The sequence below is a fragment of the Siniperca chuatsi genome, linkage group LG5 (assembly GCF_020085105.1).
Source record: "Siniperca chuatsi isolate FFG_IHB_CAS linkage group LG5, ASM2008510v1, whole genome shotgun sequence".
Classification (NCBI taxonomy): domain Eukaryota; kingdom Metazoa; phylum Chordata; class Actinopteri; order Centrarchiformes; family Sinipercidae; genus Siniperca; species Siniperca chuatsi.
In genome coordinates this window covers 11,322,993-11,338,699 of record NC_058046.1, presented here as the reverse complement: position 1 = coordinate 11,338,699, position 15,707 = coordinate 11,322,993, and the positions used below count along the sequence as shown (strand labels likewise).

The 15,707-nt window shown below is 40.6% G+C and overlaps 1 protein-coding gene across 6 annotated transcripts in view; it reads right to left on the bottom strand.

Moving 5' to 3' along the window:
* The window catches only part of cabin1 (calcineurin binding protein 1), a 38,237-nt gene that overhangs the window by 16,495 nt on the left and 6,035 nt on the right, over positions 1–15,707 (bottom strand). For 3 of the 6 annotated variants that reach the window (XM_044195654.1, XM_044195655.1, XM_044195659.1), the window contains 16 exons: positions 14,888–15,076; positions 14,546–14,788; positions 14,279–14,435; positions 14,066–14,181; positions 13,657–13,818; positions 12,471–12,677; positions 12,178–12,323; positions 11,707–11,968; positions 11,252–11,422; positions 10,196–10,285; positions 9,909–10,069; positions 9,607–9,815; positions 7,338–7,403; positions 6,389–6,568; positions 5,748–6,145; positions 4,294–4,407 (listed from right to left, as the gene is read on the bottom strand). In XM_044195654.1, the coding sequence (XP_044051589.1) occupies positions 4,294–4,407; positions 5,748–6,145; positions 6,389–6,568; positions 7,338–7,403; positions 9,607–9,815; positions 9,909–10,069; positions 10,196–10,285; positions 11,252–11,422; positions 11,707–11,968; positions 12,178–12,323; positions 12,471–12,677; positions 13,657–13,818; positions 14,066–14,181; positions 14,279–14,435; positions 14,546–14,788; positions 14,888–15,076 (2,871 nt within the window). The remainder of the gene's footprint in view (positions 1–4,293; positions 4,408–5,747; positions 6,146–6,388; positions 6,569–7,337; positions 7,404–9,606; positions 9,816–9,908; positions 10,070–10,195; positions 10,286–11,251; positions 11,423–11,706; positions 11,969–12,177; positions 12,324–12,470; positions 12,678–13,656; positions 13,819–14,065; positions 14,182–14,278; positions 14,436–14,545; positions 14,789–14,887; positions 15,077–15,707) is intronic. The other 3 variants (XM_044195657.1, XM_044195656.1, XM_044195658.1) reach the window with 3 other exon arrangements.

Here is a 15,707-nt window from a genome sequence, read left to right as displayed (position 1 = left end):
ATAGCCAATTCATTGCTTAAAAAGCAGATTTATTTACTGCAGCTTTATTACAAGCTGCTGAAATGAAGTAGTGAGTAGTGAGAGCCTGAGCCTTCTTAACATGTACACTGGATCATAAACATTCAGAGCTCGACATTAACGCTTGCCCACGGCAGGTAAACTCTGTGTTCGAGCAAATGGAATGCCTCATGCAGTTGTCCAATAGGGCAAGTGAAACATAAATGTGATGATCCATTTTTCGTGTTGAAAACAGTTGTTGTTGTTAGCTGTCCATGATGCCTTGGTGGCAAGCTCTGATCGCAAACACACTGCGCAATGGAGGTGACCGTCTAGTTGGACCGTTTTTTGGGGCAATTTTTGTCATTTTATATTGCTAATTTTCTGCCTCCAAAGAACGAGTGAGAGCCTCTGCTTCAGCGAGCTAACCCAGTAGCACAAAAAGGCCAGCAACGGCAGAGAGGAAAAACAGCACGTAGAGCCAGAATATTTTCATCTAACTCTGTGAATTAAGGGTTTATTTTGGCCAAACCAGAGTTTATGATTTTGGAACAGTGAAAAGACTAACAAAGATGGTTTTAAGTTTTATGTTGTTTCTGTCGAGTTTTAATAAAGTGTCTTTTGATGAGTTAACAAGGAAACTAAGCTTAGTCTTAGTTTGGTGAAAGAGAGAAACTTGAATTCAGAAGGTGTATGGTTGATTTTTCTGTTTAATAAGGAAAATGGATGCAAGAATTTAAATGCTTTAATGTACAAAAAACACATTATTTTTCTCATACTATACATTGCTGCAGTACCTCTATCCACCCTCTGTCTGAAACGCTCTGTTTTAGCTCTCTAAAAAGTCTGCTCTGATTGGTCAGCTGGCCCACTCTGTTCAGTCGCTAGGCAGTTGCTAGGCAGGCATTTACATTTACATACACAAAAAAGCTATATAACACACTAAAGGAAAGGGGAAAATCCAAAAAGCATAATACTTTAACATAAACAAAACGTAGCAAACTGCTCGCACACATCTCCCAGCTGAAACGGAGGATGCACGCACACACCGGCGCAAATATATCAGCAGTTGCCGGATGTTGAGCTGACAGTGGACAGTTGGAAAATTTTAACATATCGCCCAACCCAAACATGAAGTCACTTACCTGTCAGTGTTACATGTCTTAGCTAGTTAACATTACAGGCTGGCTAGCTAGTTACAGCAACCTCATAAATTGATACTTGTCTTTTATTAGTCATAAAGTGGTAAAAAAAATCAAAAACAAAAAACAGCCCCTCATTTCAAATCCCTGTTGATATATTTATTTATTATTTTATAATAGCCAAATGTACTTGTCCGAAATGGAAAATGTAGGCCTATCAGGCAAGTAAAACACATCAGCCACACACCCAAATGGCAAGTAGCTGAAAAAGTGTAATGTCAAGCCCATATGCCATTATTTAAAACGTGCGGTGGAAACTCTGATGACATTGCCTCCGAACCTTTGATTTCAACCACAAATGTCTAACAGCCATTAAGTAGCAAGGCAAATGTCTACAGTAAAAGGAAGAAACACCAAGTATCACAATGCAATGTATCAATAATGTATCGCCATAGACTATACCATGACATATTACCAAATTAATTATTTGTCACAAGTCCGTGACTCTGGAAATATTAACCTAATCTACATTTTAAATGAATAACAACTACATTACTATTATTAGTTTATTATTGGTTTAAAAGTGAGCTGGCCTTCCTAGAAAGCATTCATGCTGACAACCACAGCAATAAATTATGCAACACAACCTCATCTGGATCATTTCTAAACAGCATTATATAGGTTACTTTATCCAGGCCCCAGTTAATGTAACATAGCCAAAGCAAGAGAGAAAAGTAGGGCATCATGACCTACATTAGGGAACTCAGTATTCACCAACAGGCTCATTGAGGTGCGTACTCAGCTGAGAGTCAAGTCTCCTTGACATCAAGGTGCCATATGTTTGATGTGATCAACACTCTTTGTCAATTTGTGGCAGCTCTCATGCTGGCCATTCTGTCACTGCAGAGATGACTCAAACACATACAACATATTTATCAAACACGGACAGTGAGTGATTAGTCAGGCTCAAACGCAGCTGTCGGATGTCAGCTGAGATTGACTTGCCTCAAGTATACAGGTTAGAAAAGCTGGCTTGAAGGGTTCTGGTTCAAAATCCACTTCTACCTGGTAAAAACTGTGTGCTGAACAATGCCTTTCTGTCCATCTACATTTACAAAGAAACCATGAGGAAAGCTCTTATCCATTTTTGCTCTCATGAAGCTGACAAAATGAAGGGTGAAAATACAGGCTATATAATGTGTTTCAGCAACTTTTTTGTTAATATACTAACTGCCCAGATCTCACAGACTGAATGAAAACAGGCATATTTGATTCATATTTAGAAAGGTTTGCATCGTCCTATGATAGAGAGAGGGCTTCGTTTGAAGGGAACAGTAAAGCTTAAACAGTCGGTATGCCAGGGTGGCAGGTTTGCCTCCAGAAGGGGCTCTGTGAGAACCCAGTGGGAGCCAGAGCATTGCAGAGCTCTCCTCCAGCTCAGACCTGGCCCACATCGCTTATATAGTCTGTTATCAGAAGCCCTCTGGAGTCTGCATTTGACTCTACAGCCACCAAATCACCTATGTCAGAAATAATGTGCACTGCCACAATATGCCATGACAACTGACTGATTTGAGGTGCTGACACGATGTGATTCTGCTTGTATTATCTGCTCTACAACAAAATGAGAGCATTTAGGCTTTGACAAAAATCACACGAGGAACAAATGAAAAAGTAAGCCAATTTCTAACCACATTGAAGAGACATAATATCAGCTTCAAGTGAAAAGAGGTAAATAAAGTGACATGCAGAACAGATGACTCCTCCACTGGAACCCAACATAGGCGTTGTAATTCAGAGAGGCAGACAATCTTGCACTGTGTAACTCCATTTATAACAGCGCTAGTATCTCGTTATCCATATTTAGGGCAGATTTTTGTGCATTCAATTGAATTATGAGAACAATATGTGTAAAAAGGGTAAACCTAACTGTATTACACCAATCATTTGCTCACAACAAACAAGCAGAAAGCTCATTAGTCACAAACGTGAGGACACAGGTTCTTCCTCTGGGAGTCTCCATTAGCTACTACCGTGCAGTTATGTACTTCGATAAAACAAAACTTTAGAGTAAGAAGACCATGCACACATAAGTATTTCATAGTCAGGCACATTATTGCATGAACAGTGCTGTGTATGTAAAACAGGTATTTTGTATGTTTGCAGTAGGAATAAAATAATTCCAAACCCTCCACTACTTGTGAAATGCTTCTACATGTGTGCATTGATAGGCAGTCAGAGGTAATATAAATAATTGAAAAATAACTAGTAGACCTATAAGAGAATTACTTCAGTGTCAACATATTTACCCAGCAACCTTAGCTTAGCCTAGCCTAGCCTGGAGTAACTTGCAAACGTATATACTGACATGACATCAGTGCACAGCAAACAGACTGTGTTATGCAGGTCACTGGCCAATGTACCCTATAGCCACGGTACTTTCTTTTCTGTTTAACAAAAGAATACTTATGGTACCATTTCTGATAAGAATATCCCAGCCTTCTAATAGCTACTGTTCAGCCCATCAGGTAACCTTACAACAGACCTGACCCAGCATCACTCTGCCTTTTTAAGTTGATGTTCAAATATTTTCTAAAGGCAAACAAAGAAGCCCAATGTATTCTCAGACACATGGGTGCTACAGCCTGAATCAGCCAGTCTATCTTTCTGAACTCAGCTATCTGATTCTACAGACCTGAGATTAAAGTGAATAAATTATAAGTTATTTATAGCTGTAGAGTTTTTATCTGTAGTTGCCAATACCCTGAAAGGTACTGTGCTGTTATTCCAATTTTGAGGGTTGATAAAAATAATGCATTCATTTATTAGATTACAAGTAGGAATTTCCACTACACTCATTTAGATATGCCTAAATTTTCATCACCAAGCCAATTCTTTCACACAATACTGGCCTTAAAAGTCACTTTGAGAAACTCTGTTTATGTCTAAAGTCCATCAAGTGAAATGTTTTCTGTTACTTCTACCTTATGCAAAAAAAAATGTTAATGAGATTTAAAAAATGTTTTGGTGTTACTATAATGGAATGCCAATATATCCAGTGATGACAGGTGTCTCCAAATGTACTAAGCAATGTGTGGTGACATAATGACAGAGAGGAGGAAAAAATATGCAGGTATGGTGAACTCTGACTTACATTGAACAGGTTTGTCTTGTTTCTTTCACAGAAAAGTCCTTGTGCTGGCATGTGCTTCAGCTGTTGCCATGGGACACTGCTTCCTAGCAACACATCGCGGGCCCACTGTAGGTTCTGTGGCAGGGAATAAATGAAAAAAAACCCCACATACATTTGAATGTACACTTTTAAACATACACAACAGAATTCCTAATGAGAAAACCAAGGGGATACCCCTCCATCAGTATAGATTGACAGAAGTGATAAACAAACATGTATCTTAGCATGCAGTATTTAATATCTGCTAAAAAGAAAAAGGGGAAAATGATGCTCATTTGCAATCAGGAAAATGCAGACCTCTTTTCACAATGTGATGACTCACAAATCAGTGTCTACACCAGTGCTCTGTTTAAAAAGATAGCAAGCTAACGCCACCTCATGTTATCTTTCACAAACCCAGTAGCCTATAGCATGAAACTACAGACTCCCTCTTCTTCCATCTTTGGAATGAGGATAAAGCTGGCCAGTCAGTCAATGTGAGTGAAGCAGTTTTCCTGAGAACAAAAAGAGGCACAGAGGCTTTTAACACTGGATGTGTCAGGTTGTGAGGGAAGCTAAGCAACCTGTGTCAACAGCATTGACTGTCATGTAGTCACTGCCAGGGTGCATTTGCTTTCATCCAGGCTGCTGATAACTCCACTGGAGGGAAAAACCGACAGAAACCTTACCACCTGTGTAAGCCTCAATCAAAAGTCATTGTACATTTAACTGAGCCTCAAGGAAGTCAGCTTTATTGACCTTATTAATTTTAGTGGTTGTGACTGAATAATAAAATAAAGAAAAAAAATTTAAGATTTCTTCAGTCTTGTAGCAAATTAGGAAGACACTACCGCTGGGAGCCATAAAACCCATGATGCTGCGCATACAGTAATCTGACGTGAAATGAGCATATTACAAAATATAAAAGAGAAAGGGACCTTTCCATGCCCAATTCACACTTATTGAGTAGGAACAAATTCTGTATTAAAAAGGTTCGACAAACGGAGTGCTGACAGACGGATGCCACCACAGTGAAGCTCAACACAACCGCCCTGTGCCAAACTGGCTGAGAGAGCACTGCGCTACCACCCACGCACACCTCTGCCCACAGAGCCTTATAGCCAACACAGGCTGTTTCAGCAACTCGTGTATCACTGCCGAACTCACAGACCCACAAGAAAATCTGAGGGAAAAAAACAAAAACAAACAGCCATCGCAGCTCTGATATAATTGTCACCGAAATAAGCAATGCAAGAGGTCCATGTGACTTTTGAGGGAATTGTAGGAATTCTTATCAAGCTCCATCTTCTGTAAATGTCACCATTAATGGCAGGAGATACTGATTATAGGTGTAAGGCTTAGCTTTAATGGATGACTTGGCCTTTGAAAGGCAATGAGAATAGACTAGTGCCATCAGTTAACAGGGGCGGACTGACCTGATGGGTCTTGCTGTTGGTGTAGAAGAAGGCCAGGCGGTAGAGGCTCTTGTAGTGCTGAGGGAAGCGACCGAGACAGAGGAAGAGAGCACGGACGCACATTTCCACCAACATTCGTCTCTGGTCGGCACGTTCTGTAGGCAGGGCCTTGGGCACTTCGATCACCTCAGCGGGGGGCTCTGGCTTCCGCTTTCCCTCACTGGCTGGTGTTTGAGGAGTGGCCTGTTGAAAGGGGGCTGGCTTTGGAGGAGTGGCTGGGACAGGCAGAGGATGAGGACAAGGGTCCGCAGAGACCCTGGGGGCTGAAGCCTCAGGGAGTGTCACCACCACAGCTTCTACTACTTCCTGGATAACTTTTTCTTCTGTCTGGATGCCAGAATGTTCTCCATGTGATGCTACTGTAGGATTCAAATCAAAGACTTCAGAACAAAGACTTGAACTCAAAGTTTTCCATGTTAGATCAGTTTTTCTGATTGCTTAATGTGGAGCATGTACAAGACCCCACATCTGACTATAGTTTTTATGCAAATTTAAATACTTTGGTGCATATTGTCATATGAATTGATATCATTTAGCTGAAACAATGTAATGGTACAGATAAACGCAGCCAGAAAAGATCTGTAATTTCAATCTGAGAGTACCTGTGTCCTCAGATGCGGACTGCCCGTCCTTCACAGGGGTTGTACTTTCTGATGACGATGAACTGGCTTTCCCAGAAGCAGGTTTGTGGCTGCTGTCTTGTGAGCTGGTGGGATCTGTGAAGGCATCCTGGGTGGAGTTGGAGTCAGAGAGCATCACCACCTCACTGTCCTGACTGCGCTCTGCCAAAACAAAAAACATTATGGGTCATGCCACCAGTTGCATGGACCCAGATCAAGACAAATGACTTCAGCCTTTGGTGATCTCATGGATCAATACACACACATATAAATACGATTGTCCAAAAAGTGGGGTTTACATACTTGTTTTAAAAAATTGATTATACTGTAATTTCAGGTGGGGCAATCTTTCATTGGTCCATAAATTGAGATAACTGTATTATATACATTTTAACAAATTATCCAAAATATGTAATACTTTAACAGCATGCTGTGTAGGCCTTTTTCAAGCTGTTGGTTGATGACTTGTTTTTAAATGCCAAATATTCCCTCTTGTAATGTGGGGGGAAGAAGAAATAAGTACAATTATGAAACAAAAATAGGTCATGAGCCACAAATCCTTATTAGTGCATCCCTAATGACACACGTTATAAAGGAGAGATGGTTTGTTTTTGTAAGTGGTCCAAAACCAAAATGCCAGCATTCCTCTTAATTGCAATGTTGTGCAGCCTCAGCAAAAGAAAAAAGGTCCTTGGCAGGGAACTGTAAATAACAGAATCAGAAGGGCAACAAGCATTTGCTATTTCAGAGAATAATGCACACAAGGGACTTTTCAAAAGAGTCACAGTCATGAGTTAACAGCAAAGTTACTATGGTACTGTAAGATTTGTGTAAACTGACAACAGTGTATTCAGTGCTTCTTACAAGAATGCACTCCATTTTGGATTAAAAACATATCCTCTTAGAGTTTGGTGGGTTTGAAGAGCAGTACCATTCAGGGAAGCCAGCCACATTGGAGACCTGGGCAGGCAGTAATCATGGTCAAACTCTGGTGAGGCTGTTGAAGATATGGGGAGCTGGTTTTAAAATATAATCAAGAAAAGCTGTATCTCTGAATTATTATTATTATTTTAAACCTGCAATTTCCCTCTAAAATCAACCATTTACCTTTCTTGACAACTGAGGACAGATTTAATGCCACTCCCTTTGAAAATGTAGAACCTGATTCAGACACAAATATCTATGAACCTAATAAAATAAGGCCTGTGATATAATCAATGGATAAAAACCTAGAGCTGCCTCTTCAGCAGTGCAGTTAAGACACATAACTGATCTCCTATTTTACTGTCAATAGAGCAGCAACATAAAGAAAACACATGGTAAAAATCCAGAAAGACTAGATTACGATGAATGGGAGATCATAAAAGGAGCATTTTCCCAGATAATGATTAAAGGCATGTCTGAATCAGGCCCTACACTCTTGTCACTTTGATGTGCAGGACTCAAGCCAGAACAACTGGACACCTACAAGCAAACATGTGCATGGTGGGGTATTTTCTGACTTCAGTCTCAGAGTTGTGTGCCAATAACAGGCCAGCCACATTCTTTCTGACTTGGCATTTACACACTAATTGGCCATAATTGGAAATTATATCCAATTAGTGGAAAATAGCAAATACATGACTCACGCGAGATTGTCAAATATCTCCAGGGAGTTTAACTTTCTGTCAAATTAAGCCCACACCAAACTCAAATAAAATGTGACCACATGATACACCAGACAATTTAGTGAAATTGAGATAAAGGACTGACTTTGTCCATTCACCCCATTAGAACTACATGCATATAAATGGCAAAGCAGGTGGTAAAAGCAAGCAGGCAAAGAGGTAGCAGGCAGGTAGGTAGGTAGGTAGGAAGGAATCTGGAAAGGGTGACAAAACTGGCAACATGGGCAATATGGCTGCGTTATTTGCACATTCAAGCTAAACATGACACATGGGGTGGGCAAATGGATGTCACAGTTTTTGTCATATGGAACAAATGGCTGTCACGGTTTTCTCCAAACAGCATTTCAGCTTCTGTTTCACAATACCCTGCGCAGAGTTACAACTAATGAAAATACTGACTCCAATTCCTGAAATTGAAATCCAGGCTGCTTTAATTCTAAAGCATGTGTAAATATACTGCTGTTTTCTGTTTATCTTGGTGACACTTTCTCAGGCATATTTAAAGTGTCTTCTCTGAAATTCAAACAAGGGCAATTATGACTGCAACACCGCAATCACAAGGGCTTACATAAAAATGGTTAATGTGCATGAATCAAAAAGGTCAGTTATAACCTTCATTGTACATACACTGTACTAGATGTACATTACTGAAAGCAATAATGTACATCTAACACATTATTGCACGCAACTATCAAGTCTGTTTTTCAAAAACAGAAAACAAAAAAATTTCATATCCAGCCTCATGAGAAAAATATATATTATACCCTCATTATTATTATTATTATTATTATTATAACCTTTACTCAATCAGGGTTTTTTTTGTAGGAGACCCCTGAGTACAGCAGAAGAAAGGAGAACAGAGATAACACACACACACACACACACACACACACACACACACAACAGTTTATAATTGATACCCAATGGGTAAATACTGAACTTGGGAAGACTACCTTTCACACTGTAACACACAGTAAAGCAACAATCAGGATCATTGAGAATTTGCAGCTTTTGTGGTGTGGTACCAGTCCACAGCAGCTGACTGAGGCTAAAAAATACACAAGCCTGCAATATTGAACAGAGGTCTCCATGATGAGGACGTTACAACAAAGCAACAACTGTAAAATATTAGGAGATGCAAAATGATTGGTAAGAAAAGAAAATAAGACCAGCAATTAAGCAGCGAATAGAAATGGATGTTATTATTCCAGCACACACACACATACGTACACATACACACACACACACACACACACACAGGCCTTAATGCCCTCTGCAAAACTCAATCTTTAAATCTATTTTTTTCAACACTGCTGCTTTGTCAGGCATAGCAAATTAGTCAAATAATCAGTAGCCATATTGCCCATTTCACCACATCCCAATCACCCAGTGCATGGGGATCATTGTAACTGAAACCAAAGCCATTAAGCATGGTGATTAGCAATCTGAGCACTCCCCAGTGGGCTTCCTGTCCCAGTGCAGAAGGGGCAAAGAGCCCAACCCCAGAGACAGTGTCTAGGACTGGGACTGTACCATCAGCCCGCTGCTCCTCATGCCGCTGCTGCTGCCACTGTTGCCGTCGGAGTGTTTTGCGTTTGGCGTAATCGTGGTCAAACGGCGTGGCCACGTAAGGAGGGGAAGTCAGACCTGGGGTGGCAGCTGATGGAAGGGAGGAGCTGTGGGTGTTCCCTATGCAAACTGACGAGCAATTAAAGTCTTCATCCATGGAGGGGGGTTTCTCCCTGCAATGAATCAAGAACAATGTTAAGAATGAATGTTTCATAAGATTGAATAGTTTTTCGTAATTCCTGCTAGGTTATATTTGTGTAGCTTACTTTTCATGGGACCTAGGCATGCTTGGCATACTCTTCTCTTCCCCCCTGGCAAATGGCCCGGTAGCGGCCTCAACCAGCAAACTGAACAAGAGCTCATGTTCCAGATCAGGCTCATTAGCCTCTAGTAGCTTTAGGATGGTGGCACTGAGACGGAAATGCAGCTAGAGGAAACAAGTTGGAAAAAGAAGTTCAATGTCTTTAAACATAAATGCTTTCAGACAGTTATCTTACACAATTAATGTAACACAACTAGAAACTTTTTGAGCCACTAGCCACAGGTAGTTTACCTCCAGGGCCTCCATGGCCAGGTCAGGAGGATTATGATAATGGATTTTCCGGGGGTACCTGGCAGCTTCTTCATGCAAATAGTGTGCTGCCTATAAATATAAAGATGAGAGAGTCACCAAGCAAACAGAATAATCTGGCAATATAAATTAACAGGTAAAAATGGAGGGAAGGACTGCAAGGAGTAGAAGACTATGTGTGCTGACATCAGGGTTCACTGCGTTAACACTGCCCCCCTCATCCTCTGCTGACCTCCATGACACTGTGTTTCATTCAGGTTCATCTGCCTCCACCGATCTAATCAGAACAACAGAGCTATGACTAACTCCATACATTGTTCCCTCTAGGAAAAAAAGAAATCTTGCAAGGGTGGAAGGGCAGCGATCTTTGTTTCTGTAGGCGGATTATGAAACAACTCCAGGGAGAGCAAGCAAAATATCTGCAATCAACTTAGTACCAAAGGACTATTCCAATTACTTTCAACTAAGGTTTTTATTTCCCTGGTTTTTACCGTCTAACTAAATTAAAAATTTCCCAACTTACTTCACTGACTTCTATTCATTTTTAGACTTCAGAAATGTTATATTAGGGAAAACATTCTGATAATTAAAAAATATGGTGTTCTTTAATCAAGACTTCAAGACTTAATCAAGACTTCAACCTTCAGGAAACTGCATTTTGCTGCCTTGTACTTGTACATGTGTAATGACAATAAAGTTGAATCTAATCTGAAAATCACTTAACCTGTAAATCCACTTATTACATTACAATTATTTTAGCTTTTATACTTTATATCCACTTTGTACTTAATTTATCTTAGCTGTATTGCAGTGTATTATACGTTGATTTGTTTAGTACTTCTATTCCTGTGTGCATTGATGTGATAGTGAGCAGCTGTAACGAAAGACTTTCCCCTCGGGGATCAATAAAGTATTTCTGATTCTGATAAATGAACACCTCAACAACAGGGTTCATTATTAAATATAAATTACTGACCGAATTCCTTGGCTAATTAACAGGTAAAACTCGAATCTAGTCTACAACCTGAAGTTGTTTACCTTTTTGTAAAACTGCAGATATTCCACTGGACTCTGTTTACGTTTCTCTGCTATCTTCCCCAGCATGTAGTGAATGAGCCACTCTTCTTCATCACTGTCACACTCACAACGGGAAGCACCCCGGAAACACTGGAACGCCGTCTGCAACATAGAGTCTCTCCTTTCTTCCATCTGAAATCACAGACAGACAGACAGACAGACAGACAGACAGACAGACAGACAGAGAGAGAGAGAGAGAGAGAGAGAGAGAGTGTGAGTGGCGCCTTCTTGAGTAATTTAGCTCAAGGAGACAGATCAATTTACTCCACAACAAATTGAAATTGAAAAAGTGACAGGATGTGACATCTGTTTAGTTCACACATGGAAAACCTGACATAAAAGCAGACTTAACATAAACTGACAGGGAATACAGATGAGCAACAAGATAATTCTGTTCATGTTAACATGTGCCTCACCTGTTTAACAACCTCTGGGGGGAGCTTGTTGCGCCACTGCTTGAGCTGCCGCGAAGCAAACGAATGCAGCGCATATGATATGGTACCATACTCAATCCACAGAGACAGGTTGGAGCTGTCTGTCTCCAGGGCCCTCTTAAAGCAGTTCAGCACTGCCTGGGAGTGTTTCCATATAGGAACATCACTTTTCAGCTCATTGGAGTTTAGCTTTTCCTGGATACGGCTGGCCCTAGCTAAAGCCATACCTGCCCAGGAGTCAAACCTGAGGAAAGAGACATGTTTCTAGTAAAGTCACTGCACTTGATGGATTATTGTAAAATACAAGAAAACAAACCCTACACATTCACATTTAATTGCTAATATTCATGACACAAATAGAGTAAAATTTACCATAAATAAATTCGGGAAAAAAATTGGATTATGTTTTGTAATGTGCAGTAGCATTGACACTAGTGTAGAGAAAAGAGCTACCTGTTGGGACACACGCATATGTCATGCATATAGAACTTGATGGCTTTGGACTGCTCCTTGTTCTTGAAATGGTAATCAGCCAGTAGGTAGTAGATCTCATTAATGATTGGAGGTGCAGGAGCACTACCCTCAGGAAGGCATGGGGCCTTAAAGACATCAAAATACAACATTCCTTTAATAATCATGATTCTCAGTGACAAACCTGTAAATGAAGTTAAGAGAGTGACATAAAAGGCAGAGCAAGACTTAAAACTGTTTAGTATGTCTGACTCACTGGCTACCCACCGACTGACCTTTTCTGTCGTGCCCTCAATGTAGGCTGCCACTTCATCCATGGTGAGGATGGGGGTGTCACTTGGGGGGGCGATGCCAGCAAACCTCCTCAGCAGATTCGCCAATTCTGCAGACACTGTGCTTGTCTTATAGCTGTCAAACTCAGGCAGTGACTTTGGTTTAAAATACTGGAACATGAAGAGGGTATCGCACCACAACAGCTCAACCTGCAAAACACAGATTCATTCCACAGGAAACATTAGTGTCACAGTCCATTGTATTAGAGTGTAACACACAGCGCCAGAGAGCGGCATCAAGGTCTCCTGGGGACTCTCTCGCATTGTGGTATTGTATAATTACAGTCAGAATGCCAGTCATCTAAATGCACAGCTGTGGGAATGACACCCACCTGGTGTCTGGACACATGTATTACAAAAATACAAGAGACCATGGGCTGTATCCACAAAGCTTCTCTGTGCCATGAGTCACTCGGTTAAATCCTCACAATATTAGAGGGTAGATATTATCTCTGAGTTTCATTTTTTAAATTCAGATCAAATCTAGCTATTCTCAAAGAATCCTTGCTGTCAGAAGAGGGCACACAATGCTAAACAACAAGTGCTGCAGATCTGATTGAGCAGGGATGTTGTTTATGGTTGATCTAAATGTGTTCACATTTCTCACTCAGTGAATCAATGCTATTATGCCATTAATGCTATTTCAAGGCCTCAATTTATTTCAGTCACACCAAAAATGTGTACCTTGCAAGCCAACAAAACAACATTAATGGATAAAGCAGACTTCCTCTGTGTTGTCAGGGTCAATGAGGGCACATGTTTGCGTCATTGGCAGTCTGCTCCTGTTCAAACACTCTGTTTATGTAAATTTGCCAATACAGGTGAGAAATCATACCAATTAGTCAAAGCCTTGAGCCATTTTCACCGCCTCTTCAACACCATTTGGCTGTTATCTAAATACCAGCTCAGCCACATTCGGAGTTTTTTTGTTTTACATTTTCAATTACATAATATACTGGTTAAAAATAGGCCAAGCAATTTTACCTGAGATTGACTTTTGTACTATGTAATTAAATTGATTAACTTCAGATTAGCAGAGTCACTTCAAATTCCTGCAACCAATTACAATAAAGTATACTTAATCAAAGGCAAGACCAAAGAGACTTTTAGAAGCGTTCGAGTGAATGACCTGTGGAGATGAGTGGTCCTCGAGGTAGCGGGTCTTGCTCTTCTTACTGGGGTAGGCATATAGGCAGAAAAAGCACTGTTCCAAGGCCATGTCCAACTCCTCTTTGTAGGGATGAGAGTCTTTGTTGGAAGAGGCTGCAAGCTCTTTTTCCAAAACTTGAACCTAAACAAAACATAAAAATAAAGCTCTGTCAAACTGTTTAAATGGTCCATACCAATTAATTTAGTCACACTAACACAGCGAAACATATGTCTGGTCTACAGTTGCTTTATGTAAATATTTAATAGCAGGAATGCACAGCAGAATTTCAATTAAAGTTTTTTTCACATTAAAAGGCATATATGCAAGCTGTACATATCACCTTGATCAGAATACAGAATTTTAGAGAGAAGTGTACAAACAAACTTACATAGAACTTGAGGAGTGCACCATCTGAGTTGCAGCACAAGGAGCGACGGCCAAGATACTCATGGGCTGTGTTCAGAAGCATCAGGGATGAGGGCAGCATGGGAGTGTCTGAGTCATCTGAAAATGAGACTTGACAGGGTCACTAAGTGTAACAGCTACCATGGCATAAACACCTAGGGAAAACTGAAGACATGAAAACAAGAAGTCAACAAACCTTCATCATCATCCCCTACAGACATATGCTGTCGAAGCATACAGTCAAAAGCAGCCTCCTCATGTTTGATAATGCGATACAGGATAATCCAAGGCAGAACTGAGAAGAAATACGGCTCCTTGGGATCATCGGAAATGTTCATGCTAAGATCAATCAGCTGAAAACACAACAGCAACCGCCCAATACATTAAAAATCAGTTTCTTATTATAGTATCAGTTTAACTGTTTCTTTAGGAAAACCAGTGTTGTCTTTAGCTCCCTTCTAACCTGAATTAGGTTGTTTGCCAATCGAGCCATACTAGAGAATTGGGGGACATTGTTTAGAAGCTGTGAATCTTTGGTGAGGCAGACCTCGATCCCATCCAGCAACTTTCCAATGGTGCTGACCCATTCCTCCTTACTAGGGGGAGAGCTGTTTGGAGCAGAGTTGAGCTGCTGCAGGGCTTCATTCAGAGCCAGCTCGCTGTACTCCAAACACTGCTGGTAGTCCTGCAGCTTCAACTGCGAGTTCTAGGCCAGAGAGTTAAAATTCAGAGAAATAGAAGTGTCAACCATCACACATTTCAAAAGATATATAGATTAAATAGATATTGTTGTAGCATATCTAACCTGCAGTAGCATCAACTGAGCAGGCCGCTCTGGTGCTGAGCTCACAAATTCCATAGGTTTACTCCTGCTGCCATAATTAAGACTGGGCTGCAGCAGGCGCACAACAGACTCAAAGTCTGCAGACTCAAAGAGACGCTGGATCTCCTCCAAAGACTGACAACGCTCCAGAGACTTCAGCCTCTTGTCAATCTGTCCATGGGGATAGAGGAAACCCAAAGAAACCCACAGTCAAAACAGCTAGAAGCTCTTTGAGGGCCTTGCTAATAGCAAATTATAAAAAAAACTATTATAAAAACGAAAAAAGTAAAATTCAAGAGAATAACTGTGATATTCACTGAATTATTTTTCATACATCAAACATTCTTTAATGGTATCTCAAAGTATGAACTGACAACATTTTCTTTTTGTAACTCATGAAAACATTAAGGAAATTACTCCTAAAAAATTCAGGTCCAGTGTGTGTGATTTAGTGGCATCTAGCGATGAAACAGCAGTCTGCAACCATTTGAATACCACTCACATCACCAAGCGTGTAGGATAAACTACGCTGGCTGCGAAACTCGCGAAAAACTATAACAGCCTATCTAGAGCCAGTGTTTGGTTTGTCCGTTTTGGGCTACTGTAGAAACACGACGGTGCAACATGGCGGCCTCCGTCGAAGGGGACCTGCTGCCTATGAAGATAGAAACAGCTTATTCTAAGGTAAAGAAAACACAATGATTCTTATTATCAGGTGATTATACACTAATCAAAACAATGTTACATTCCATTTCTGCCATTAGCTCCTCCTAAATGTTACACGCCGGACCTTTAACTATAA